Raw genomic sequence first — 25516 nt, 5'->3', positions numbered from 1 at the left:
ATGTGTCTTATGCATGACTCTGAAAAAGTGAAAAAGCAGAGGGGGTGTGCACCTGAGACACGTTTCTCTGTAGGCAAGGGCGTGGTTAGCTGGTACCCCTCTTACGCAACAGCCACCGTTGATGTTTCTCTGATGTTTATGATGTTTCCATACTCAGATGTTTTTACACCATATATTGTAGAATTAAAACACTTTATACCCCAAATGGCGAATAAATTACTTGAATCAATGAACAGCATTAATAAAGCCCCATTCCTACAGATCATTGACTAAAAAAAGTTGTTTTAGGGTTTAGTTACCCTTTAAAATCTTTGGAGTGTTCATTTATAACACATAGATTGACCCTGTACTATCTCAGTTGAAAGATGTAGAGTGTATTGAAATGAGAAATGCAGACCGTTGCTTGAATATTTCTATGACATTTGTTTTTTGTCTCTTCACAGCCTTGGTCCTGCAAAAATGTCAAGTCCACAAGCTGATTTTGAATTATAATGTCACTCAGTCAATACTCCTTTAGCTTAGCTTATTCCCTGTATATTTTGTCAATATTATCTCTTAAGTTTGTGCTGATAGATGGCCTTTATAAAACCCACTTTCAGTTGCTTATATGGAGCCTGCAGTTCTGTGTACTGCAGCGTCTATACTGAGTGTTTCTGTATTTATACAATGACTCGTCATCTCACAACTCATTTAGCCTATGCCTCTATAATGACATCTTCTATTCATATGCAAAGTGGTAATAATTTTAAAACCGCGACAAACAGCCTAATCTTTCCATTTTAAATATCAATTCATTATATAGATGTGTCTGGGGAAACGGAAGAAAGGAACAGTCTGTCTCACCCTCCATGTGCTGTTTTGTCAAGTATCTTTTACATGATTTTTCAAGGACACAACAGTGCTACCAGGCATAGCTCATGCTGTAGTACCAGTGAAATGGAGGTATACTAAGGAAAATAATCAGATTACCTAAAATAATTTGACTACAATATTTTCTTTAATCTTTTTTTATTTTATATAAAAGGAAAAAAAAAATAGTGTGCCATCACTTTAATGTCCATTTGTGCAACTTCTATATTAGAAGATGTGTGTGGGATAATTTTTCTGTAATCACTCACCTTTTCTAATTTATTTGTTGCAATAATGTGTCTTTTGCTCTATCATGCAGGAAAATCATCAGAGGGTGAATATCTTCTTTGATTATGCCAAGAAGACTAAGAATACAGCCTGGTCATATTTCCTTCCAATGCTGAACCGTCAAGACCTCTTCACTGTTCACATGGTACGTTGCTATCAGACAATAAATACATAAATATATATATATATATACATACATACATACATACACACACATATGTGTATATATATGGAAGTGTGTAGCTTTTCATTTCTTAAACAACCATGTAGGAAGACACATCATGGCCATATTCCAGGATGACAATGTCAAGATTTTCAAATTGTGAAAGAATGGTTGGGATGGAACAATCATTTTGACACATGAATTGGCACCTGGCTCAGTCCAGACCATAAATTCTTCTTTGGGATGTGCTGAAGGAGACTTTACAGAGCGCTTGACTCTTGCATTGTCAATACAAGATCTTGACCAAAAACCTATGCAACTCTTCATGAAAATAAATGTTGTGATGTTATTTTTTCATGTGTGAAAATGATTCTTCATGCTCCATGTCAACCATTCTTTCACAATTTGAGCCTAATGAATCTCGACATTGTCATCCTGGAATATTACATTGTTGTTTAAGAAATGAAAAGCTACACACTCCATCAATTAGATTATAAGAACTGTTCCCAAAGTATTATCCATGCAATAATTAAAGTATGCAATAATTATCCAATAATAGATTAAAATCCAAACAGGTTTTTTTTTTTTTTTTTTGGGCCAGGCAGCGTGTATTAAAATAATTAAAAAAAAAATTTAATTTGAACAATATTTTACATTTTCATACCCCAAACTTTAAACAGCTGTTCTAGGTAGAGTATTTAATAATTTAGTCAACTGAAGAAAGTTCCTTTTTACAAATATGTTTAAAAAAAACAAACCAAAAAAAAAAAAAATCAGCAGCAATATTAATTAAATTATTTATCATTGCAGTGAAATTATTGTATTGTATTTTAAGGAGCTCATTTGACCTGCTTTGGCCTCATATTTTCTTCTGTAAAAGAAAATTAATTTCTACTACTAGCACAAGAGCTTAAATTTCACAGTTAATTTCAGGAATGTGTAGATGGTGTTTACTGATGGTTCAGCTGCATTTGCATAACAAAGTCACGGTAGAATGTGGACCAATATCACACAATCTTTTTCCCTTGGAAATCCCCCCCCCCAAGTAATTACTGAACTGTTAGCTTTTCCTCTCTGTTTTCTATGATTACTAAACAGATCGACCAATAAGGAATCACCAGTTATTCCCAATTTCAGGTGTTGTCCAAGGTCTGCCACAATGTATTCTGCTTATTACATAATATCATTGAGATTTGTTCTTAAAAGCAACTTGTACATCAATCCAGAACCCACATTCAGGGCCTTTTGTTTGAGAGCCCATAGGTAGAATGGGTCCATCAATAATTCATCAAAGAGATTTCCATGCTCAGATTTGAACATTCGCTCAAAAGCTAAACGATTTCCCAGGATACTCTCATTTTAAGGATACATTCTTCACACACAGAACAGCATGAAGTCGTCACAGTTTAATTACCCTTCAGGCAGACGGCGGTCGCAGGGTGCTGAACTGCGTAAGGATGGTATTGATTCCCCTTGCCATCCTCACCTCAGCTCTTAATGAAACACTCTGAAGTTCCCCTTTTGCATGGCAAGCAGAGTAAATGTCATGTCTTCTGGAAACATCAGAATGGCTCTAAATGCATTCATTATCATAGTGCACACACAGATGTAAGGAGCGAAAGAGCCCTTAGAGAATCACTTCACCTGTCCAATAATTTCAGCATATTCTGCAGCAGTTGCATATTCATTTGGCTGAAATGTTCATTTTGTGGTGTTTAATTTCAGGTTGAATGTTTCAGACTGATCTAGATAAAGCAACAGTCGCCATTACTTATCACAATTATAGCTGTTAATTGTCCAGAGAAGAGCAGAGAGATGACAGGAAATGAGATTGAATGAGAGCAGGTTTGGGAAATGTTATAAACTCTATTTAAACTCTTGTCGTCATTCTGCCCAAACAAGTGTGCTAACAACTAGTCCACTCCACAGCCCCAATAAGCCATTTTTTGAAAAATATTCTTATGTTCAAGTATCTGTATGAAAGCCACATTTAACAGAAATACATTTTTCAAAGCACTGATGTGACATTTCTCTTCACACCCCCCAGGCTGCGAGGATTATTGCCAAGCTGGCTGCCTGGGGACGTGACCTGATGGAGGGCAGTGACCTGAACTACTACTTCAACTGGATTAAGACCCAGCTCAGCTCTCAGGTAGAAAACAAAGAGATTTTATTCTAAAATCATCAGACCTTCTCTCTCCAACCAATTTAAGATTTTGCAATAATGTCAATTTCCTCACTCTCTTGTCATTCCAGACCTGTATGACTATCTGTCTTCATTGGAACACAAAAGGAGATTGTATACAGAATGTTTATGACTGAGACCCCACAGTCACTTTCATACAGTGAATGTGAATGGAGTTTGCAGCTAACATTCTGCTTAATGTCTCCTTTTTTTGTCCGATGGAAGAACGAAATGTATACAGGATTGGAATGACTTGAGGGTGAGGAAATGATAGAATTTTCATTTAAAGATTTATTTTTACATGACATTTGAAGATATTTTAATGATTTTATTGAAGGGTTCTTATTTTCAAATTCGGAACGCTCTTGCTACACAGACAGCACTCTATTTTTTGAAAAGATCTTCACCTTATCTAAGGCATCTGCTTTTACTCTGTCACTGAACATAACCTACTGTATCTGGATCTTTGTGCATTACCAGTGTTGCCTCTGTGCCTTATGATGTAAATTTTCCTATACAATGAAACTTCAAAAGATGCCATCGCTTTCTTGTTTTCAATCATCTTTCTTTCACTGGAGTGTGAAAGGCAGGCAGAGACATAAAAGAACTTGTGATGTGTCAAAGCGCTGGCCATTTGCTGTTTTCCTTTTGAGTTTTTTGATAGGTTTTAAAAAGAATGCCTTCTTATGGAAAAAGGCAGTTTGTGTCAGTTTAGTTTATTAACTTTATAAGTAACATTAACAAATGAAATATTTTATGTTGTGTCAAGGCCAAAAGTCTGAGACAGCATTGAAAATTTGGGATTCAAAATCTGATTTATACCTGAAAATAAAAAGAAACGTACAAAATGTAAAATAAATTAACTTAAGAAATTTTCGATTGAACATATCTATATCTAGATGTGTTATTAAAACTGGGTTAAATGTAAAACATTGAAAATATCAATGACTTTTAAAATCGTCCTTTCTAGGCTTGGTAAAGTCATGAATATTTGCATTATTAGTATTATTATATGATATACTGTATTAATATTCTAATATAATAATTATGGCTGTCAATTTACTCGTTAACACATTTTCAAGCCATTGTGATATCCAGTTTGTGAGCATTTGAGCATGTATTGAGTCATTTGTTTTTACTGAATTGTTTTAACTGGTTCACAAATTTGTCTGACTGAGTCATTGAATAATTGACGAATAGTTTTTTTTTTTACATTATATAAAAAATACTTATCTAGAAGTCACAACATGCCTGGAAAAATCATTGGAGGATTGGTAAAGAAAATAGGCAGTCAGTTTGATTAAAGAAAATTCAAGAAATTTTTAATTATATAATATTAAAAAAATAATAATTGTGTATTTACAGTATGAAATATAATAAAGTAATTGCAAAATACAAGCATTTTCACTAATGATCTCAGAATTTTGGAGCACACCCGTTTGTCAAGCAGCACTTGCACAGGAACGAGTGAATTTGTATTTACTGTGTCACTCCTCGTATCCCGCGTGTACACAATAGGGGGTCTGAGATCTGAAGAGACAGCCGTGCTAGGGCACTACTGCAGCAGAGTGCTTTTATATAAAAGGCACAACAAGAAGAATGAACCGAGAAGTGTGTGGAGCACGATTTGACCCTGGATCCTCCTGACTCAGAATGAGTTGAGCTGTGAGCTCGGCTACAGCAGGCCAGCCACAGATACAGATTAAAACATTCACTCAAGGGTCTAGTGGTGCTAAGTCCCGTATCTTGACCTTGTGGTGGTACCAACTTCTTTGCTTTTAAAAAAACAATTTAGATGTGCCGGTCTACTTTTTTTGTTCTGTGCCCCACTATACCTAATCTATGTTCATAGATTAAGTAGTCGGCTTGAAATGGATCGCATATACAGACAGTTTCCTGGGGGGTTAGACTAATTGACTAGTTGGTTGCTAAATTTACATTTAAACGTTAATAAAATTAGTCGTTGCACACTTTCCTAATTGTGATATAAGATCTTGGTCATATCGCCCACCCCTATTTCCATGTATATCTTGAGTTTTGTCCTAACCAGTTTGGCGGGATGTTTTGTCACAACACACAACTGTACATTAAACATCAAATATCTATCATTTGCTGTAATTGTGTCACCTAACAGTTTAGTGTGTTTAGAGAGTGTTCTATGTGGACAGAAAATTTTTTTCTTTTTTGGAAAAGTCCCTGTAAACACATTTTAAATGTTAGAAATGTATTGCTAAAACATGCATTACAAAGACTGTTTGATTAGATTGACCTTTTGCCGACCCCTTCCCCAAAACGGCCACACATCATAGCCACCGTTACTATGTGAGCAGGTCCGTCAAACATTGACTTCAAGCAAGATGGTGAAGCGGTGCGCCCACAGCGTTTGTAAATCAGACACTAGGTACCCTGAGAGATTGTTAGGAGGAGTTTGGAGGAGCCGTAAACACAACGTGAGCGGTGCCTACAATGGATAAAACAGTGTGGACGGTACCACTCCCAGTTTGAATGTGTCGAACATGATTTGCAGCGTGCGTGAGACTGAGACACTGAGGTTAGTCAAAGAAACATGGAGAAAGCAGATCAAGAGGATCCACAAAGGAATTACTTTTTCTAAAGGGTTGTTGTTAACTTGATATTCTCCGGGGAAAATGAGCAGCAATCAACTATCAGTGCAGCACCCGTAGCGACAGTTTAGAGGAGTGCACGTTCGCAACGGGGAAATCAGTTCATATATCAATATCGTGATGAATAGAAATAACCTTAAATAATGTATGGTTATCTGCATCTTTCCGTCTCTTATGTATAGTTACTTTTCAAACACGAAAATCGCATTCAGCATTAAATCTTATTTTTTCGAGATTTTGATAGCTCATTTTATGGTCTTGCCGGCTTTTTTTATCATTCAAATTTGTCTGGGTGGCTAATAACACATTTTTCTGTGGTGTGACAAAGTCAGAACACATTCATTTTGACTTTGCAGGGACTTTAATGTTGCGCCTAGTTAGTAAGCAGTAAGAGTATGTTTTTGTTGTTTGGATTTGAGTATGTTCTTAATCTTATTTTATTTTAGATAACCTTCAAACATGTTTATGTTGATTCACAAGCCTGAACTGGAATCCATTTACATTAAAATGCAAAGATGTGATTTGTTTGCACATGTTTCAAATTGACCCTCCATTCACACGCAGTACCAGTAACAGGATAAGTGTTTTGATTGCATTAAAGATTTGAAGTCTGCGTCAACATGTCAGAATCTCGTTTTCACTTGTAGTCATAATTTACAGTGGGGGTTGGTGGGACATGTCCCCACCTCTTCTTGTCAAGGCGGATTTTATTTCCACCATCATAGCTAAATGGCTCATTTCAATGGCTTGTTATGGTTTCCAGCGAAAACACAGATTTAAACAAATGTGGTCCCAACTACTGATATACACTGCCTTATGCACTGAATATTTTTTCAATGATTTGAAAGTGTATATATATTGCTCACCAAGGCTGCATTTATTTGATCAAAGATGCAGTAAATACATTGATTTTTTGAAATAGTTACAATTTAAAAGATCTGTTTTCTGTTTTAGTATATATTTTAAATATAATTTATTCCTGTGATGGGAAAGCTGAATTTTCAGCACCATTTCTTCAGTGTCACATGATCCTTCAGAAATCAATCTAATTTGCTGATTTGCTGCTCAAGAAACATTTCTTCTTATTATCAGCGGTAAAAGTGCTCAATATTTATGTGGACACCTTAATACATTTTTTTAAAGGATTCTTTGATGAATAGAAACTTCAACTGAACAGCATTTATTTGAAATAGAGCCTTTTTGTAACAATGTAAAGTTCATTATTAGAAAATCAATCAAATGGCTTTGAAATACATATTTGAGCTCAAGTGAACGGCACAGTGATAACAACTCAGCAGAGTGTATTTCCTTGACATATCGTACTGCATTAGATGGCTTGATTTGATGCCAGAGTGAAACGAGTGAATGAAAACGACTGTTACGATTTGTATGAATTTGAAAAGAAATCTGTATAAATTTGTTTTTCTTATTATATTAATTGTGAATGAATAGTATCATGTGGGCCATTCCACCGAATGGGTGACATTTGCTTGTTGTAACTCTTCAAAAATAAACTTTATTTTTGATCTTTTTCAACATTGAATCTAATACTACACATATTTAACTATTCAAAATTTGTATTGGTCAATCTCAGGCAACTTTATTTATTTTTTTACAAGGTTTAAGCAGAATATGGACGCATGTTTTCTCAATCCTGTTACCAAAAATCATGGGTCATTTAAAAAGCAAGTTTAGAAGCATGTCAATTAATTCCTTTGTTTTCCCCACAAGAAAGTGTTTATTTTAAAGAAACTATTGGTTATATGTTCAAAAAATTGATATTTGTGCCAATAAAATCACTATTAAAGCAAGGTGTATTTTGATATAAAAAACACAGGCATTTTTTTTTCATTTTAAAGACCACCGAAGCCTCAAGCTTATATATTTATTTAGAATTAATTCATTAAATAATTATATAAATTATGGGCCAAACAAAAAATGATAAAAATAGTGGTTTAATTTTATTTTTTTAGAAAAATAAACAAATAGTAACAGGACTGAAGGTAACAGGATTGAGTTTTTAAGCAAAAAGTTATCAAATATATGGCATATGGCCACATAGCATTGATGCTAATAGCGTGAGGACACTGAGCCATTTCTAGTGCCTTACCAAAAGTTAATATTTTTAAAATAAAACAATTAAATCTAAGAAAACGTTTAGATAACAGGACTGTATGTTGAGATTGACCTTCTCATTCATAGTTACAATTTCATCAAATATACAGAAACGAAAATGAGAGGAGTGACTTATAGTCACCCCATTGCCTTCAGAAGATCCAGATGATGAAACTTACTGTTGAAAATGTGTCTTGTGGAATATTCTACGTTATTCAGCAGGGGGATGTAATAGTGTAACAGGACTGAGTGAAAACCTGGGGACATGACTAAAATGTGTATTTTATCTAAAATATTAGATCAAATGTTTTTTTCTTTTTTCATTTTAAAGCAGTTTGGATATAAAGTCATCCAAAAATGCAAGAAAAATCAGATTTCTGAAGGATTTTAATCATAATATTTCATGGTAAAGTTTAGAGATAGAGAGTTGGGACATGCAGAAAATGCTATTTTTTAGTGTTCTGTGTCGTTTTTGTTAATGTTTTTAATTATACGTTTTAAATTTGTAGTTAGCTTAATGTGCATGACATTTTGCTTAATAATAAAATGTATTTTAGAGATAATTTTCATGCAATTTTATACATATAAGGTCCTGGGGACAGAAATGTCACCCTTTCGGTGGAATGGCTCATGTAATGAAATGCCTTTTACAATCCATGAACTATTAAGGCATTACAGATCCTTTGTTCAAGGTACTAGTTGTAAAGTCAATCATTCATACAAGTTGTTTTGTATTCATATAGTGAATGTTGGTTGGCTTTTAGTGAATGTATCTACTCATAGATCATGTGATAAAGTCCAGCTTTCATATTAAGTTCACCTACAAATCACCTTACGGTAATTGGACGTTGCACTTTTGCACGCGGGCCCTATGAATTAATTAATGTGGAAAATCATAAATAGAAGACCTCTCAAAGCGGTTCATGTTTATTAGCATTCACAGTGCACTCCATAAATTTGGTTTATTGTAGCGAAGCTGCGAAAGCTGTGAATAAAGATTTTCAATGAACCAGGGATGTTGTCTATTCTAAGCCAAAAATGACTTTATATACTTCAGTTAAATTATGTCTTGTCTTGGTTTTCATTTTAGATGCCTGTTGCAGGTCTTTTCACCCAAATTGTGACTTGGCTCTTGTAACAGGCTTAAACGTTTCATTTTGCCGTGCTGTTGAGTTCGAAATGAATTTAGGTCGGCTCTCCCACATAATTTTAGATGATTGCCTGTCACGAACAAGCCTTTTCACTCACGCGGGAGTCATCTATATTCCTGCCATCATTGTCCGAGCATACCGCTCAATTTCAAGCTCTCCAACAAGAGGCCCAAAATCACAGATTTTTTTTTTTTTCTATCTTTTTTGTTGTTGTTGTTAGAAACTACATGGTACAGGTGCTGAACCTGGAACAGGAACCATCTCCCCCACTGAAGTGAGTATGTCATGGATGAAGGAGGCGGATGTGCAGCTGTGTGAACGAGCCTCTGTCCCCTTTCAGAGGCTGGGATCTTCACCCCTATATTTTTCTAGAACAGCACATGCAGTTTCTTGTTCACTGCTTTTTTCTCCATTCATATCCACTGCAAATCTCCTACAGCTGCACTTCTGTAACACACCTTTTGTGTCTGTCCATCAATAAGGGTTTTTTTTGTTTTTTTTAAACAAAGATTCTTTCCTCTCGTCTGGCTGTGGACTTTCCAAATTCCAATATTTCAGCTGCTTTTTTTCTTTTTCCCCTGAGAAACCACTAGAATTGATAGTTTGAAAGGACCTGAAGGCTTTTGTTTTTCACTATAGCAATCTTCCTCTTTAATTTCTATTATTACCTTTTAGAGTTCATTTGAAAATAAATATATTTTTTTCTTTTCATCATGTGTCGCGAGTCAAAATCTGCTGGCGCTATGCAAGCGGGCACACATTTTAATTCAATTTCCTCTCATGTCACTTAAGATGTCTCCACTTTGCTATTCTACATGACCTGCCTCGCTGTCTGTTCTATTCTCTGGACCACTTTTATGCATTGGGTGCTGATGTGCAGCATCATCTCCCCCAGTTAATGACTGAGTCTCTTCTCTCCTCTCAGCCACATCTCCTCTAACATCTTTCTATGATTCACTCGCTCTGTCCAGGTTTCAAGGCTGCTGCTTTTTCTCTGCTGCATTGTGGGATTGTCTCTTTGATCCAGCATGTTACCTAAAAGGCGTTTTTTAAAAGTCAGATTCTTACTGCACGTGCATAAGTGAATGCAAAATTGTGTAAATGCTGCCAGAGCAGCCTATTTTCACTGTGTTCCTTTGCTAGTACCTGAATAGTTATTTCTTGTTATTTCATGCATCCATTTCCCTGCTTCTCTGAACTGTTTTGTTCTTTGTGTTCTGATTGTGTTGTCCTTTTGTGTTTGTGTGCATGCTAATTTGTGCGTGTGTCGTGTATGTGTATTTTTTTTCCTTCGGACCCACACAGAGCTCCCAGTACGTTCAGTGCGTCGCTGGTTGCCTGCAGCTGATGCTGAGAGTGAATGAATACAGATTCGCCTGGGTGGAGGCTGATGGAGTGAACTGGTAATACTCACTTTCACACTAATATGTAGGTCTTGTTTTTTGTAATATTGCACATAGGCGATACATGATGTGAGTTATTAAGCTTCCATAGTTATGGAAATCTGGTGATGGTTATCTAGAGGTATTTGAGGATTTTATAATCGTGAAGGCCTGGAGAAACTATAGAAAGTAATTATATTTCTAAAAGCATTTTATCAAATAATTATGTTTTTTATGTTATTTTATTTTTTAAAAAAAGCACTTCTATTTTGCAGTCAGAAAGGTTTTGATTAAAAAATACAGTAGAAATAATAATAATTTGTGATTTTTTTTTTTTTAATATTAGAATATATTTTAAAATGTAATTTATTCCTGATATAGCAAAGCTGAATGTGTAGCATCATTAGTCTAGTATTCAGTGTCACATGATCCTTCAGTAATCATTCTAATATGCTGATTTGCTACATTTATTATTAACATTTATAATTATTATAAATATTAAAAACAGCCGTGATATTTTTTTTTTCAGGATTCTTTAAATAAAATGTTAAAAAAAAAACAGCATTTATTTCAAATAGTATGTATTTAAATCTATTTATTTAATGTTTTGTCATTTAATTTTTATTTAAAATTTGATCATTTAAATATTTCATTGGCTAGGAATTGCTCAGTTTGAGTGAAATCTGTAACCAGTAGTTTTGATCAACATACAACTGGAAAGTTCAAGGAAAAGTTATGTAAAATATTTGGTCAAAAGAAGAGCAAACCCTGTAATTTCTTTCTTTTTTTTTTAATTTGTTTTGATGCTTTAATGCTTACTGCACACAATTAACCATGTGCTCTACTCGTGCCGCTTTTATGAAAAAAAAAATCTTGTTGAACAAGAAAGCATCTCTCATTGTCCTAGCAGATTTTAGCCCTGTGATCATGAAGGTTCTTTTGTTTGCTAGTGTACAGATAGAGTAAAAAAAAAAAAGGATAATGAGGCTTCTCTGAAGATAATTTTCTTTTTCTTGCCTCTCAAGTAAAATTTCTTTCATGTAATGGTCTCATTATACATCACAAAAATGTGGTCTATCCCTCCCCCCCACACACACATCAAACCATCAGGACTAACTTTGTGAAGAGCATCCTCTCAGCAGACCATTAGGGGTGAGATGCCCCACTGTTTACTAACTTCGACTGTTCTGTTTGTGCATCTTTCAGCATCACGGCAGTGCTAAGCAATAAGTGTGGCTTCCAGCTGCAGTATCAGATGATCTTTTGCGTGTGGCTCCTGGCATTCAGCCCTCAACTCTGTGAACAGCTGCGGCGCTACAACGTGGTACCGGCGCTCTCCGACATCCTTCAAGAGTCTGTCAAAGAGAAGGTCACTCGCATAATCCTGGCTGCTTTCAGGGTATGTGTCATGAAAAACGTCTGCTTTAAACCGGACTCGTTAGGAACCCGGTCTCCTTTCCTGACTTTGAGAAGGCAACTGAATGCAATAGTGGCAATCAAATTTTTTTTTTTTTAAATCACTCTTGTGGCTTTTTAAAAATAGCATTATGTGATTTTAGACCCTATTTAGTGGGGCTTTTATTTCAGACCCCCTAAAAAGTCTGCGACTGACTCAGTGCATTAAACTAATAGGACATTTCACACTGAGTCCTCTCAGGCACTCCTACTCTATCACTCATTCGTCTGCTCTCCATTACATTGAAATTGCAAAATAATGTGCAACGAAACCTACCACTGTCCAAAAATCTGAGACCACCAGCTAAAATGCATTCATTATGCATATTTCTAAATTTAATTTATACAATTGAAGCAATTTCTATAAATGATATTATTAGAATAACAATTTATTTTTGTTTTATTATACATGCTTATTTGATTAGAGAACTATAAACAGTCATATAATAGTCTAAAATATAAAAAAAAATATTATATATTTTTTTATTAAGTTTCTTTCTTTCAAAATGTATCAAAATCCTTTATTTACAGGTTGAATTTTGATAATGAATTCCAGATTTTCAATATGATCTCAGACATTTCAACCCCACTAAATATCTGTTCGTGAACATTGCTGTTTATTTGGGGAGCGGAAAAAGGCCATTAGAGCAAGATTTGAACCGAGACCTCTCGGCTCAAATGTAAGACGTTTCTCAGAGCCACAACATTTCATTTTCAAGACACTTAAGAGAAAGACACTTAACCCCAATCATTTACTAAGCACTGTCGCTGTGGAAATAGAATGCAAAGCATCTGCTGAATGAAAATAAGTAAAGGTACAATATAAATGTATCTCTAAAACTGCTTAATGAAAGCTCATTAAGTCTAATGTAAAAATATTTATCTTTTTTTTTGTGACAAATAGTTAATGAAGCGGTGTACTGAATCCATTTCAGATGGAAGGCTGTATCTGTTTTCTCACTTTTTCAGATCAGGGCATCGCTCAGCAGAAGGTGTCCTCTTCAAAGTCCATTAGCGGATCACTCACTCTTTTATTCTGAATGGATTTAATTTTACCCAGAGCTTTCATGGTGAATATACTAAGAACCCCATTATTACCTTATTAAGGTTGCAGATTGACAAAAGCGCTCATTTTAATCTCTTCCACACTCTCGCGTTTTTACCCATTCAGTGATTGGTTTTTAGAGACTAGGAATGGAAAAAAAAAAAAAAACTTATCCCTCTACATTACTCTTCCTGCTCATGTTGATTATTTGAATTAGGATATAGTGCTAGACCAAATGTAGTCCTAAGGCATTTTATCTTCCAGCGGGCTTATTACTTTTCCTATGCCGGCGCATATTTGTTTAATACATAGCCGAGGCACAAAAACAGGCTGCTTGTTACTCTTATTCTGCATTTCATTTTTCCGCACATGGCTTTTCTTGGTGCAGGCTATGTTCAAATTAACCCTGAAAGCTGGGCTCCGTTGGTATTAGAGTTCTGTAATGAATTCATTGTCCATGGCGCTGACAGTATTGAATTAGAGTGCAGCACTTCATTCATCTCACCTGCTCAAGAGCTAATTAAGTTTTCCTGACCAGGTATTCTCTCTCTGTGTCTGTCTATGATTACATGGCTTCCATTTTGCAGCTATCAATGGATCTGCCTTTGCATATTTGCCATTATTATGTTTCACATTAGTACACTCTTCACCACTGTTAAATAGTCTAAAGCAGTACTTTAAATACTCAAGATTGAGGATATTGGCCTTTAGTTTAGCATTTTTATTATTATGTAGCCAACATTCTTTATCAATATTATGTACTCAACTGCACAGCCCTTTCTCTCTGTTCTCAGTGTAGAGATTGGGTACATCACCATTGTCAGTTCTCCACAAAAGAACATGCAATTAAATGAAATAGACAACAAATATGACTGATTAATACAATACAAATTAACATAATATAGTTATTTCTTTCTCTGTAGTCTATTCATAGTGTATATAGTACATTTACATTTATTCATTTTGCAGACGCTTTTATCCAGACTTAGAAATGAGGAAGTGCAGCAAGCGATTCATAGTGAAGAGGCAAACAAAAACAATAAGTGCTAAAAATACAAAGTTTCAGACATTGCTTTAAGTGGCATCATTTTTTTTAAGTGCTCATGGAAGAGATGAGTTTTCAGCTGTCTTTTGAATGTTGTCAAGAATTCTGTATTCCGGATGAAGGTCGGGTAGATCATTCCGCCAGCAAGGAACAGTGAACGAAAATGTTTCCTTCGTAGAATTTATCTGTTTGTCTATGTCTACCCATTTGTCCACTGATCTCTCTATCTCTCACTATCTGTCTTTCTCTATTTTTCACTCTTTTCATAATTAACTGCACAGCTTTGTCTTTGTTTTCAGTATAGAAATGGGATTATATAGGAATGATTTGGCAAATAACTTGGTCTGAGTCAGTTCTCCAACAGAACACAAATATAACAGATGAATACAATATAAATGAGCATAATGTAGTAATTTCCTTCTCTTTAGACTGTTTATGATCTGTATGTAAAGGATATTTTTCTATTTCTATATCTATCCTGCCCTACAAAGGCAAAATGCAGTAACTTAATTTTTGGTTGAAAATTAGTTATTGATATTTTGGGACACTCAAGTCCCTCTTTTAGGGAGTCTGTCTTTGCGAGTCTGTCGGCATTCTATCTTTTTTATTGTCCATTAAATTTTGCTGCATTTAAAGGGATACTCCACTTTTTTTTGGAAATAGGCTCATTTTACAACTCCCCCAGAGTTAAACAGTTGAGTTTCACCGTTTTCAAATACATTCAGATGATTTTCTGATATTTAGAAGAATATCAGTAACCAGACAGTTTCTGGTCTCATTGACTTCAATAGTAGGAAGGAAAAAAAATACTATGGAAGTCAATGAGACCAGAAACTGTCTGGTTACTGATATTCTTCTAAATATCAGAAAATCGGCTGAATGGATTCGAAAACGGTGAAACCCAACTGTTTAACTCTGGGGGAGTTGTAAAATGAGCCTATTTCCAAAAAAAGTGGAGAATACCTTTAAATTTCAGCCTGTCTACTGTCATACATATGTCACTGAAGCACTTCTGACTCCTACGATAGCTGAATGAAAGTGTAGGTAAAGCAAATAGTTGAGTGGTTGTTTTTACTAAAACCATTTAAGGATGGCCCAGTGCTCTAGAAGGAAAATGATTGTTGAGATGGCTTTGAAACGCAGACATCAAGGTCAAGTAACACAAAAGATGCATTAGACAAACAAACTAGATAAACACAATCTACTAAATTTAGCCAAATAGGCTAGTCAGCTATCCAATGGATAGACTGCCAAACTGCTCCATATAACAAAGCAATTGTAAATCATCCCAAATAAATTCCACTAGATTTTATACCGGCATTACTATAATTAATATTGTAAATGGTGATCAGTAACCAAATATTGATAATGTTGAAGTTACTGCCATTTTCCTTTGAGTGACTTCTAACTTTTTATAATACAAAGGAAGAGCACAGTAACTTCAAAAAGTGGTCAAAAGTCTTGTTTTGTTCAAGATTTCTTTATGTAGATAATTGTCATTACTAAAATATCTGGACATAAATCTTTTAAGTTGGGATGCAATGCACTAATGCCGTATCAGGCCCAATAGTAGTTCATGTACTGTATTCATACTCAAAAAAATGCTCCGATACCAGGCTGTGTTTAAACAGTGTTTGTGTCCAGCCAAACTGGAATCAGATTCGTTCTGGAAAAAGTGGTATCGGTGGATACCTTCTTTAAAGTCATTTTCTCAGTTCCATACTCTAGCGAGTTTGTCTCTATCTCTCTGTCGTTCTATCTATCCAGATATCTGACATTCTATAGAATCTAGCACTGTTATGTCACTCCATCATTTTTCAATTCGCCATCTGAATGTCTCTTTTTAACATGTTTATTTACTCTCATGCCATCAAGCCACACTTATTGCTCATTCATCAATGTCTTATTTCTATTGAATGGGAAAGCAGTGTTTAAGTATGCATAGATGCTGAATATCAAAAAGGATGTGTGTAGGACAGCACTATGCTAACAATCCATCATCTTGTTAACTAGAGCTGTGTGTTGGGCTGATCAGATTTCTGACCTGTCCACCGTAATTTATTATGTGTTGCCAAATGTCATGGAAATTCTCATAATACAAATACAACCTTCTAATCTGATATTTTAATAACGGACAATTCAAACAACATCATAATTGCCAAAATTATATAACACAACGGCACCAATACAATACTTTGGGATTATTCCTGTCCTGAAAATAACACAATATAATACTACGGTATATTGTTGTAAATAGCATCTATACACTCTCACCTCGCCTCTTAGATGTTCACTGGTCCAACACAGGAACATTAATACTAACTCTGAGTAATACAGTCTCACTCTGAGTGTGGGCCTATAGTCTTCCAGCACTTTCACTGTCCCTTCTGTGGTCGTCTCTCAAGTAAGAGTCCTTGCTGACTCCCAAGTTGCTTTTTGTAAGAATAAAGTTTTATTCACAGCTAGGGACCTCACTGGTCACAACCACCACGAGAAAGATGCATATACATTTATACCTTGCAGTTAGCACAAATCGGTGTGACTCATGTCTTCTTAACTGTTAATTGGTTATACTGATCTGATGATTAGTTTGTATAATCATATGACTGTTCGTTCTACTGTGTTTTTTCAACTGTGTACTTTTTGAACAAGTGTGATGTGCATAGATATACATGGACTTTGATCTGAGCATCCTTAATCTGCACTTTTCTGAAACATTTCATGTTGAAATTCCTTTTGACCTCTTCTGAGGCCATTTTATAAAACATTTCCATCACAAAAACAAGCATAATATGGCCATAAATTGTGTTACAAATGTATGAAGGAGACTTCCTCTCTCGGGATAGAGAATGGGTGCATGTCATGGGTGCATCTGGAATAGGATCTGATAAAGGATTCAACTTGCTGTAATACATAATTCAAACTGAACATTTTTTGTTCATCTTATTATAATTTGTCTTCTCTCAAAATGAGACCTCGTAACAAAGATGATAAATGTGTCTGAACTGCATAAACAACGTACGTTTGCAGCAAGACTGCCAAAATCAAGGCATGTCAAACAGTCTGCATTAAAACAAAACGTTAGGCTGCTGCAAATGAAAACGCCAGCGCTGCTCATCACGTCTTTAATATGCATCACTGTTGTTGTTGTTCAATGCAGCAGTTATCGCTCAATTAAGATTCTGCCTCTGCTTCCTAATATGAACTCTTCCTTTGCAAGCTTGCTTACTTCTCTTTTAAATGAGTCATATAATGGTACATGAACTTTTTCAAGTTGATTGTACTGAAATGTGTGTTGGCAGTGCCTGTACACAACCACCATATAATGATAAAAATCTATCCAGTGTATTTGTTTTTGTGTTTTAATCTCCTTTTTCCCTGCCTCAAATCGAGCCGTTCGACTGTGTGACGTCACACGATCAGACGCTTGATTGACAGCAGCGAGCTGTCATCATAGTCCGTCATTGTTGATACGCTGGAGAAGAATGTCGTCTAAGCGATTGTGGTGTTTTGTTCTTGGGTGTAATAAGGAACACAGGCATTTTGATGTTCCTAAATCCGAACCGCTGAAGACGCAGTGGCTGAGTTTTGTTTTCGAAAGGGAATATTCCCTACAAGCAATGTCAATGCTTTCATGTTTGCGACTTTGCGTTAATCATTTCTCACCAAATTGCTTTATAAACGGGGATCAGCATAAAGCTGGTTTTGCTAAGAAGCTGCTCCTGAAAAAAGAATTAGTACCAACTATTTATGTGTCTGCTGCACCTCCAGAAGAAGTGAGTGTAAAATTGGATTAACCTTTATGTTAATCTTTGCAAATGGCTTGCACGCTTCACAATGAATGCGGCTAAGGTTTACATTCAGTTTAACATTACATTGCGGCATGTTTCCTATGCACAACGTTCTCAATATAATTCATAATCCCACGTTTATAATGAACAATGTGTTTTGGTTATTACAAACTATACATGTATACATCATGTATCTATACAGTATGTATACATCAGTAAACGCATAGCATTCGTAATATTACATCTCATTAAGTTACTCTATCCTGCCAGTAAACAAAGACATTATATTAACATTTAAAGTGACATTATATTAACCAACCATTCAGGAATGTCCTGGTCGAGCCTTAATTGTCGAACTTCTTTGTGGCCGTCATCTTGTTTTGGGTGTGACTCCGGATCAAATTGATACGGGTGCACAGATGTGTCCTCAGAGACTCCCGCTGCCATTCTTTCTCCAAAATATACCCTCAACTGTTGTCAAGGCAACACTCCACTTGCATTGTGTCAAAACGCCCGCAGTAAAGAGGGGTAGAGTGAGCGACACTCATTATTATTTAAAGGTATATGCACTGAAATGGCGTGCTGAAAACAGAGCTGTTTTGGACCAGGTAAAATTAGTGTTTTCTTACGATACTCATGAGAATTTTTAATTAAACTATATTACAAACTTTTCATTTAGACCCTTAAGAATCAAATTAACTTGTATTAAAATGGCATTATATGACCCCTGTTACATCTTTGTCTCTCATACATGTATCAGTATGACAGCTGAGCGTTCACTGACTTTAATTGTTAAATTTTGGCTTTATTATGTTATAATGCCACAATTCTGATTAAACACTGCTGGAAAGCAGTGAGATGTCAAATAATTACTTGGTTTTTACTCCACTTGCTTCTAATTGAAGGGTCTCCGTAACATTGATTCAGGTTCATTCAAAATTACATATGGTTCTGTTTCATCAGTAATCAATACACAATAACTTGTTTGAGAGCTGGTCTTAGCTGCTTGAGAGGAAAGAAACGTATTAACCACCTTGAGTCTTTCTAAAAACTTTATTAAGCCAGCAGACATGAAATGTGATTCATTTATTAATTTCCTGGGGGAGATGTTCTTATGAATCCTTTTGTCCATTAACTGATGATATTTTGGCAGCGTGAGTTGATTTTGATATTTCACCCAATTTAATCCAAGCAATTTAACTTGATGACTACCGGGAGAATCTAAAATAACAACTAAAGAAGAATGTTAGTAATTTCAGAAAGGGCATGTTTTCAAGGCTTTTAGGTGAGTTTTCAAAGAGCAACACTGAATTTTAGTACAGCTAAGAGCAAAGGGTTTTTAAAAAGGAAGTCAATGCTTGCGTTAGCATTCACTGCTAAATGAACCATATCCATTAAGAGTGTATTGAATTCTGAGAAATAAAAGCACTCTTATTGTAATTTGACGAGTTAATTTCCTCTTCAAGTCACATTGCTCAATGCTAAAGTTCTTTTTTAGTTGTTCAAATGGGTGCCGGTAGAAAATCACTGTGCATTGTTGATGCACACAGCTTGATATACCATTTTTAATATTAGAAGAACCATTCAAGAAAAAGGGGAAATCTTTTAAGAAAAGGGAAAAAAGGGAGTGCACATTTAGAATTGAAAACCCTCGCTTTCACTGTACAACAGTCTCCAATTATAATTGTAATTCAAATTATAATTTATTCATTCCAATGCTGTGCAGTATTTCTCCTTCTGGGATAGTCTTGAATTTACTAAATCATTTTGACTGTAAAAGCCAAGGACAGATCTTTGATCTTTTTTCCTTTAAGAACCATTCATCCAATGCTTGTCTGAAATTCTTTGTTCATCTTTTGTTTTGATTTTTATATGTCGTCTTTGTTACTACAGAAATGAAATCTGATAAAATGCTTGCTTTAATTTAAGTAGTCATTTTTGAATATGATTATTTTGAATATTGCAAAACATATCTTAATAAATGGTGCTTAAAATATGTTCAGTGTTCTTAATTATATTGTACAATAACGGCATTAACCTGATTGATGGTTGTTCGTTGCTGTAGAACCTGTTGGAGAAGTCAGCAGAGAAAGAGACCCGTCAGGAATATGCTCTTGCCATGATCCAGTGCAAAGTGCTCAAACAGCTGGAGAACCTGGACCAGCAGAAATATGATGATGAGGACATCACTGAAGACATCAAGTTCCTCCTAGAAAAATTGGGAGAGAGCGTTCAGGATCTCAGGTAAAGCCCTCATACTCTCTCAGTAAGTTTTAAACGTTTCTTTTTCCTCGCATGTTGACAGTGCTTTCCATTTTTTCTCCTGCAGTTCTTTTGATGAGTACAGCTCTGAGCTGAAGTCTGGACGTCTGGAGTGGAGTCCAGTGCACAAGTCGGAGAAGTTCTGGAGGGAAAACGCTGTTCGCTTGAACGAGAAGAACTACGAGCTGCTGAAGTAAGAAGCACCTGCTGTTTGGGACTAGGGCTGGCCAGTGAGTTGTTGCATGACTTGCATCGCTAGATATTGATGCTCTTCACATTCAAAATTTAACATTATTCTCAAATGTGACCCTGGACCTTAAAACCAGTCACGTGGGTACATTTGGGTACAAGGTGGGTACAAGGTGGGCGGGGTTAGGATTTCCCAAGAATTTTAAAAGATGGCGCCGCCCATACTACCCCCCCCCCCACCCCCCATAAACGGCCTCAAAACTGTTATTCATAAAGTCTATGGGTGACATCACAGATGCTTTATCCATTTTCTTTTTTTTACAGTCTATGGTATTTAATCATGCGTCAGCTCTACCCCTTTGACCGCTCCATTTAAATCCTAATCTACTCATCTCATTCCTCTCATCACCACCCTCTCCGCAATCAGCACAAAGGCTCCATTTCAGCCATCAGCGATTTGTTTTACTTCAGTTCCTCTCTTTTTTCCCCTCCATCTCTTGCTCAGTGTGCAGATGATTTATAGTGCTTGAAACCTCTCTCCATTCTGCATGACTGTTATAATTTCATGCTTTCATGCAGTGGAGACCTGTCTCATGCTTTATCAATCTATTTCTGCTCACAAACAATAGAAATTAAGCTTGAACCTCTCGCTTGATGCAAAATAAATCATTTTCTTTAGCAACATTTTTCTGAAAATATCTCAACGAAACATTTACTTAAGATACGCACATTTGTTTATTAAGACATGTTTTCTAAATTAAATTTTGTAATTTACCCCAATAAAACTTTCAGATACATTCAAGATGCAATGGCCACAAAAAGTATGTGGTTGCTTAAAAAAGTATAAATATAATTGATTTGAATATACACTATATGTAAACCAAGTGAATTTATTTTAATAAAATCTAATGCAAAAAAAAAATACAATTTTGGCTTAGAAAAGTGAAGTTAGTTGGTTTGAGAATGTGGTTTGATATTATGTTTTAAAATGCAATGAAATGTATATATTATCACATTATTGATCAAAAGTGGCAGTAAAGACATTTATAATGTTAGAAAATAATTTTATTTAATATTAATGCTGTTTTTTTTTTATTTCATCAAAGAGTTCTGAAAAAAACATCCATCATGGTTTACACACTATAAACTATTAAGCATCATTGATAATGTTTCTTGAACTGCGAATCAGATTATTGGAATAATTTCTGAAGGATCATGTGACACTGAAGACTGGATTAATGATGCTAAAAATTCAGCTTTGCAATTGCAGGAATAAGTTACATTTTAAAATAGAAAACGCAAACCTTTAAGCTGTAGTGTAAGTGTGACTTAGTCCAAAAGTGTCTAAATACTTTTTGGGCCCACTGTATTTTTTCTGAGAACATACATTTTTATTCTTCTCTATTATCTTGTTGGTGTTTAAATCTTTTTACTGGAAAAGTAGACAAACGTACGGTTTAAGAAAACACTTTTTTTGCAGTGTTACATGTTTCCCATTTTAGTATCTTACTGAACTAACAGAACCTAATATTTCCCTGGACTGAGCTAGACACCATATCTCCAGCTGTGCAATACCTTGGGATATATTTGCTCAGCGAGGGTTTAGTATTGCCCTGGAGGTGTTACTGATTGCTTTTGGGGACCAGAAATGATTGTGTGTTTGTTTTTCCTGCCAGGATACTGACCAGGTTGTTGGAAGTGTCTGATGACCCTCAGGTTATTGCTGTTGCAGCTCACGATGTGGGGGAATACGTAAGACATTACCCTCGTGGCAAGAGGTAAGCAAGTATCCTTCATCTGTAAATTACCATCTCTCTGACTCTGTGGAAGGTTTTTTTTTTTTTTTTTTTTTTACTATTTCTCAATACCCAAATATTCTGTAGCTTTTTATGATTATAGGGCTCAGAATCGCCCAGGTTAGAGTTATTACTCTCTGTTCCGCCCATTTGCCTGCGATGATATCGGTGTCAATTTAAACTTGCATCACTTCAAAGAGAGCAGCATACTAACTCTTCCAGGCAAACCTATTGCAAGATGTTGCCCAAGCTTTGCCACATTCTCGGCATGTAGCATTCATGATCCGCCAATCAATTTTAGACCTAAGAAGATTGCATATAGTTTCCCTCTAAAAGTAGAGCGATCCGCCACTTGTTTTCAACTCTGCTGTGAGTGGCTAATACCTTCTCTAATCCAGAATCTGCTCCCCCTGAGGTCAGCCACTCAGAACACACACTCTCACTTTCCTCTTTAGAACGCCCCCACCGTTCAAAGAAACCATAGTGAATCTATAGGGATTCGTTGGTCTGAATTAGCCTTGGTTCTAACCCTGTAATTAGACCACTCTAGAACAAATTAGCTTTTGCAAGCCAAAAGAATTGCACTCATTTGTGTTAAGTGGCAAGTTATTGCCTTTCCATCTTTTGGTCTCCAAGGAGGGATCTTTTAAAATCTTACCGGTCTAGTGACATTTGTGATGACATCTGCTTTAAATATTACAATGCTCATGATAACATTCGTTAACTCCACAATAAGTAAATCCACTTAACTAGTTAAATCTAGTTCGACATCGATGCCATAGAAATATACAGAGTGCTTAGCTGTCCATAGCTGATGGACAGTTCATTCCATAGCTGAAGAGTCTCAAACTTCCACTGGCATTAATATGGGAACTTCGTGAAATGGGTGCTGCACCACCACTGGATTTTCAGTGCCGCTGTAATATCGTCACATGATCAGTAATATCACGAAATTCACTTAATTTACTTGCACACCTAAAAACACACCGGCAGCTAGGGGCGTTGCTTGCCCGTGCCCCCGTATAAATCTGCTGTGCCCCAGTAAATCTGAGGTTTGAGTTTAACAATTTATTTTATTTGTCAGTGTATAATAGAAATTATATTATAGGGTAATATAAATGATCTATTTGCAATGCTGTAATAAAACAATCAACGCTTGTAAAAGCAATGCAGTTTAACTGAAAACAGAAGCTGACCTGCGCGACAGAAATCCACGTCTGTGCGCGTCTGTTTCCTAGCAACTGAAGAGCGGGGACGCACATCTGAGCTCACAGAAGGCCGGTGTTTGACTAAACAAAACTTTGTAAATAATAATAATCTTATTGTTATTCATTATTTGCTTCTGTAGACTTCTCTACATGTCACACTCATTTAATGACGACCTACACCAGTGATCATGTGTGAAACACTTATACATAAATTGATCACATAGAAATCAACTCAGTTTTGAGAAAGAAAGAAATTAATTTTAACCCATTGAATTAATTTAATTTCTGTTTATAGTGCATATATATATATATATATATATATATAATCTTTTGTAACAATATGCACTACTGTTCAAAAGTTTGGGGGTCAGTATCTCTCTCTTTTTTTATTAATAGTTTTATTCAGCAAGGATGTGCTAAATTGATAAAAAGTGATAGTAAAGATTTTTATTGTTAGAAAAGAATTCTATTTTAAATAATTGCTGTTCTTTTTAACATTTTATTCATTGATAAATTCTGAAAAAAGTATTTATAACTGAGTATCAAATCAGCATATTAGAATGATTTCTGAAGGATCATGTGACACTGAAGACTGGAGGAATGGCTGATGAAAATTCAGCTTTGCATCACAAAAAATAAAAATGTTTAATATATATATATATATATATATATATATATATATGAAAAAGAGAGGGGGAGAAGAGCAAACAATACAGGGGAGTACACTGTTTTGGGGCAAGTATATATTCACATATACAGTCACTGATTATGTAATGTATTCAATCTATTTCTTTGAGTATTTTAAAAAATACATTACAATAAATTATATTGTAAAGTATATTAAAATAGAAAATCATTATGCAAAATCAACATTTAGAACAGATCAGGCAACAATGTTTTTGTTTTTTTGTTTTAGTGTAAGAAAAAGACTTTTTTTGGATGTTGTGAGTTTGTTGGTCTTGCATGCCGTTTCATTTTAATGATTGCCATTGGCAGAAATAATGCAGCTCTTATTCTCTGTTATTCACAGGGTTAAATTGAAAGGCAAAGAGGCCCTGTGTTATTACCCATCTTGCAGAACATAATAATCAGGAACTGCCTCTCTCTGCTTCTCTGTTCTTTAGGGTGATCGAACAGCTGGGTGGTAAACAACTAGTGATGAACCACATGCATCATGAAGACCAGCTCGTTCGCTATAATGCCCTGCTGGCCGTCCAGAAGCTCATGGTGCATAACTGGTACGTTTAACTTCATATGCATTAATGAATCCAAACTTTATGTCTTGATTTATTTATTGCTATTTTTTTATTAATATTATTACAACTATTATTATTTATTTACAGGATACTTGTCCACACAGTTTTAAACTTTTTAACCTAACATCTCCAAAAAAATAGTATTCTGGTATTTATTCTTAAAGCAAAATAGCCATGTTGTTTGTGCCTGATTCACCATTGCCCTCAATATTGACCTGGAAATGAGATTTCTGTTTGCCGCGTAGAAGTATTTTTCTCACTTCAGCGCCACATAATGTAGTGAATTATTCAGTGGACCATTGTGTCTTTTCAGAGTTAGTTGATCTTTGATTAAGACCCAGGGAACGAAATAATTGGAGGAAAAAAACTTCCCCATGCATGTTCGATGTGTTTGTGAGAGCAGCGAACTGTTGAATTAAGCCGGCGAAGCACTGGCTCAGGTTCAGGTATACGACCTAATACAAGTAGCTTATTATTTTGTTTGCCTTCATCCTTATAAGCTTCAAATTACTCTTTCAACAGGGATGATAAAACCTCAAAGGCCCCAGAATATAGCATGTGTGTTTGAAACACAATAGATATGTACTGGAGTGGTGTCATGAAGGGTAATTGTTCACTGTCAGTGTTTCATTACAGTGGCTTGAAATCAGCCTTCAAAATGAAAGTTTAGTGTCAAATTGAGCAGAATACAAGTTGCTTTAAATGCAGCCTG

At 35.4% G+C, this 25516-nt stretch overlaps 1 protein-coding gene across 2 annotated transcripts in view; it reads left to right on the top strand.

The window, feature by feature from the left end:
* The window catches only part of atp6v1h (ATPase H+ transporting V1 subunit H), a 38358-nt gene that overhangs the window by 4339 nt on the left and 8503 nt on the right, over nucleotides 1-25516 (top strand). The window contains exons 5-13 of one of the 2 annotated variants that reach the window (XM_039676468.2): nucleotides 1169-1282; nucleotides 3348-3452; nucleotides 9596-9649; nucleotides 10681-10778; nucleotides 11964-12156; nucleotides 20159-20337; nucleotides 20423-20548; nucleotides 22221-22322; nucleotides 24673-24786. In XM_039676468.2, the coding sequence (XP_039532402.1) occupies nucleotides 1169-1282; nucleotides 3348-3452; nucleotides 9596-9649; nucleotides 10681-10778; nucleotides 11964-12156; nucleotides 20159-20337; nucleotides 20423-20548; nucleotides 22221-22322; nucleotides 24673-24786 (1085 nt within the window). The remainder of the gene's footprint in view (nucleotides 1-1168; nucleotides 1283-3347; nucleotides 3453-9595; nucleotides 9650-10680; nucleotides 10779-11963; nucleotides 12157-20158; nucleotides 20338-20422; nucleotides 20549-22220; nucleotides 22323-24672; nucleotides 24787-25516) is intronic. The other variant, XM_039676469.2, reaches the window with a different exon arrangement.

This window comes from Pimephales promelas, chromosome 5 (genome assembly GCF_988280905.1).
Source record: "Pimephales promelas chromosome 5, fPimPro1.hap1.1, whole genome shotgun sequence".
NCBI lineage: Eukaryota > Metazoa > Chordata > Actinopteri > Cypriniformes > Leuciscidae > Pimephales > Pimephales promelas.
The sequence above is the reverse complement of the archived record's forward strand: the minus strand, read 5'-3'. Positions and strand labels throughout refer to the sequence as shown.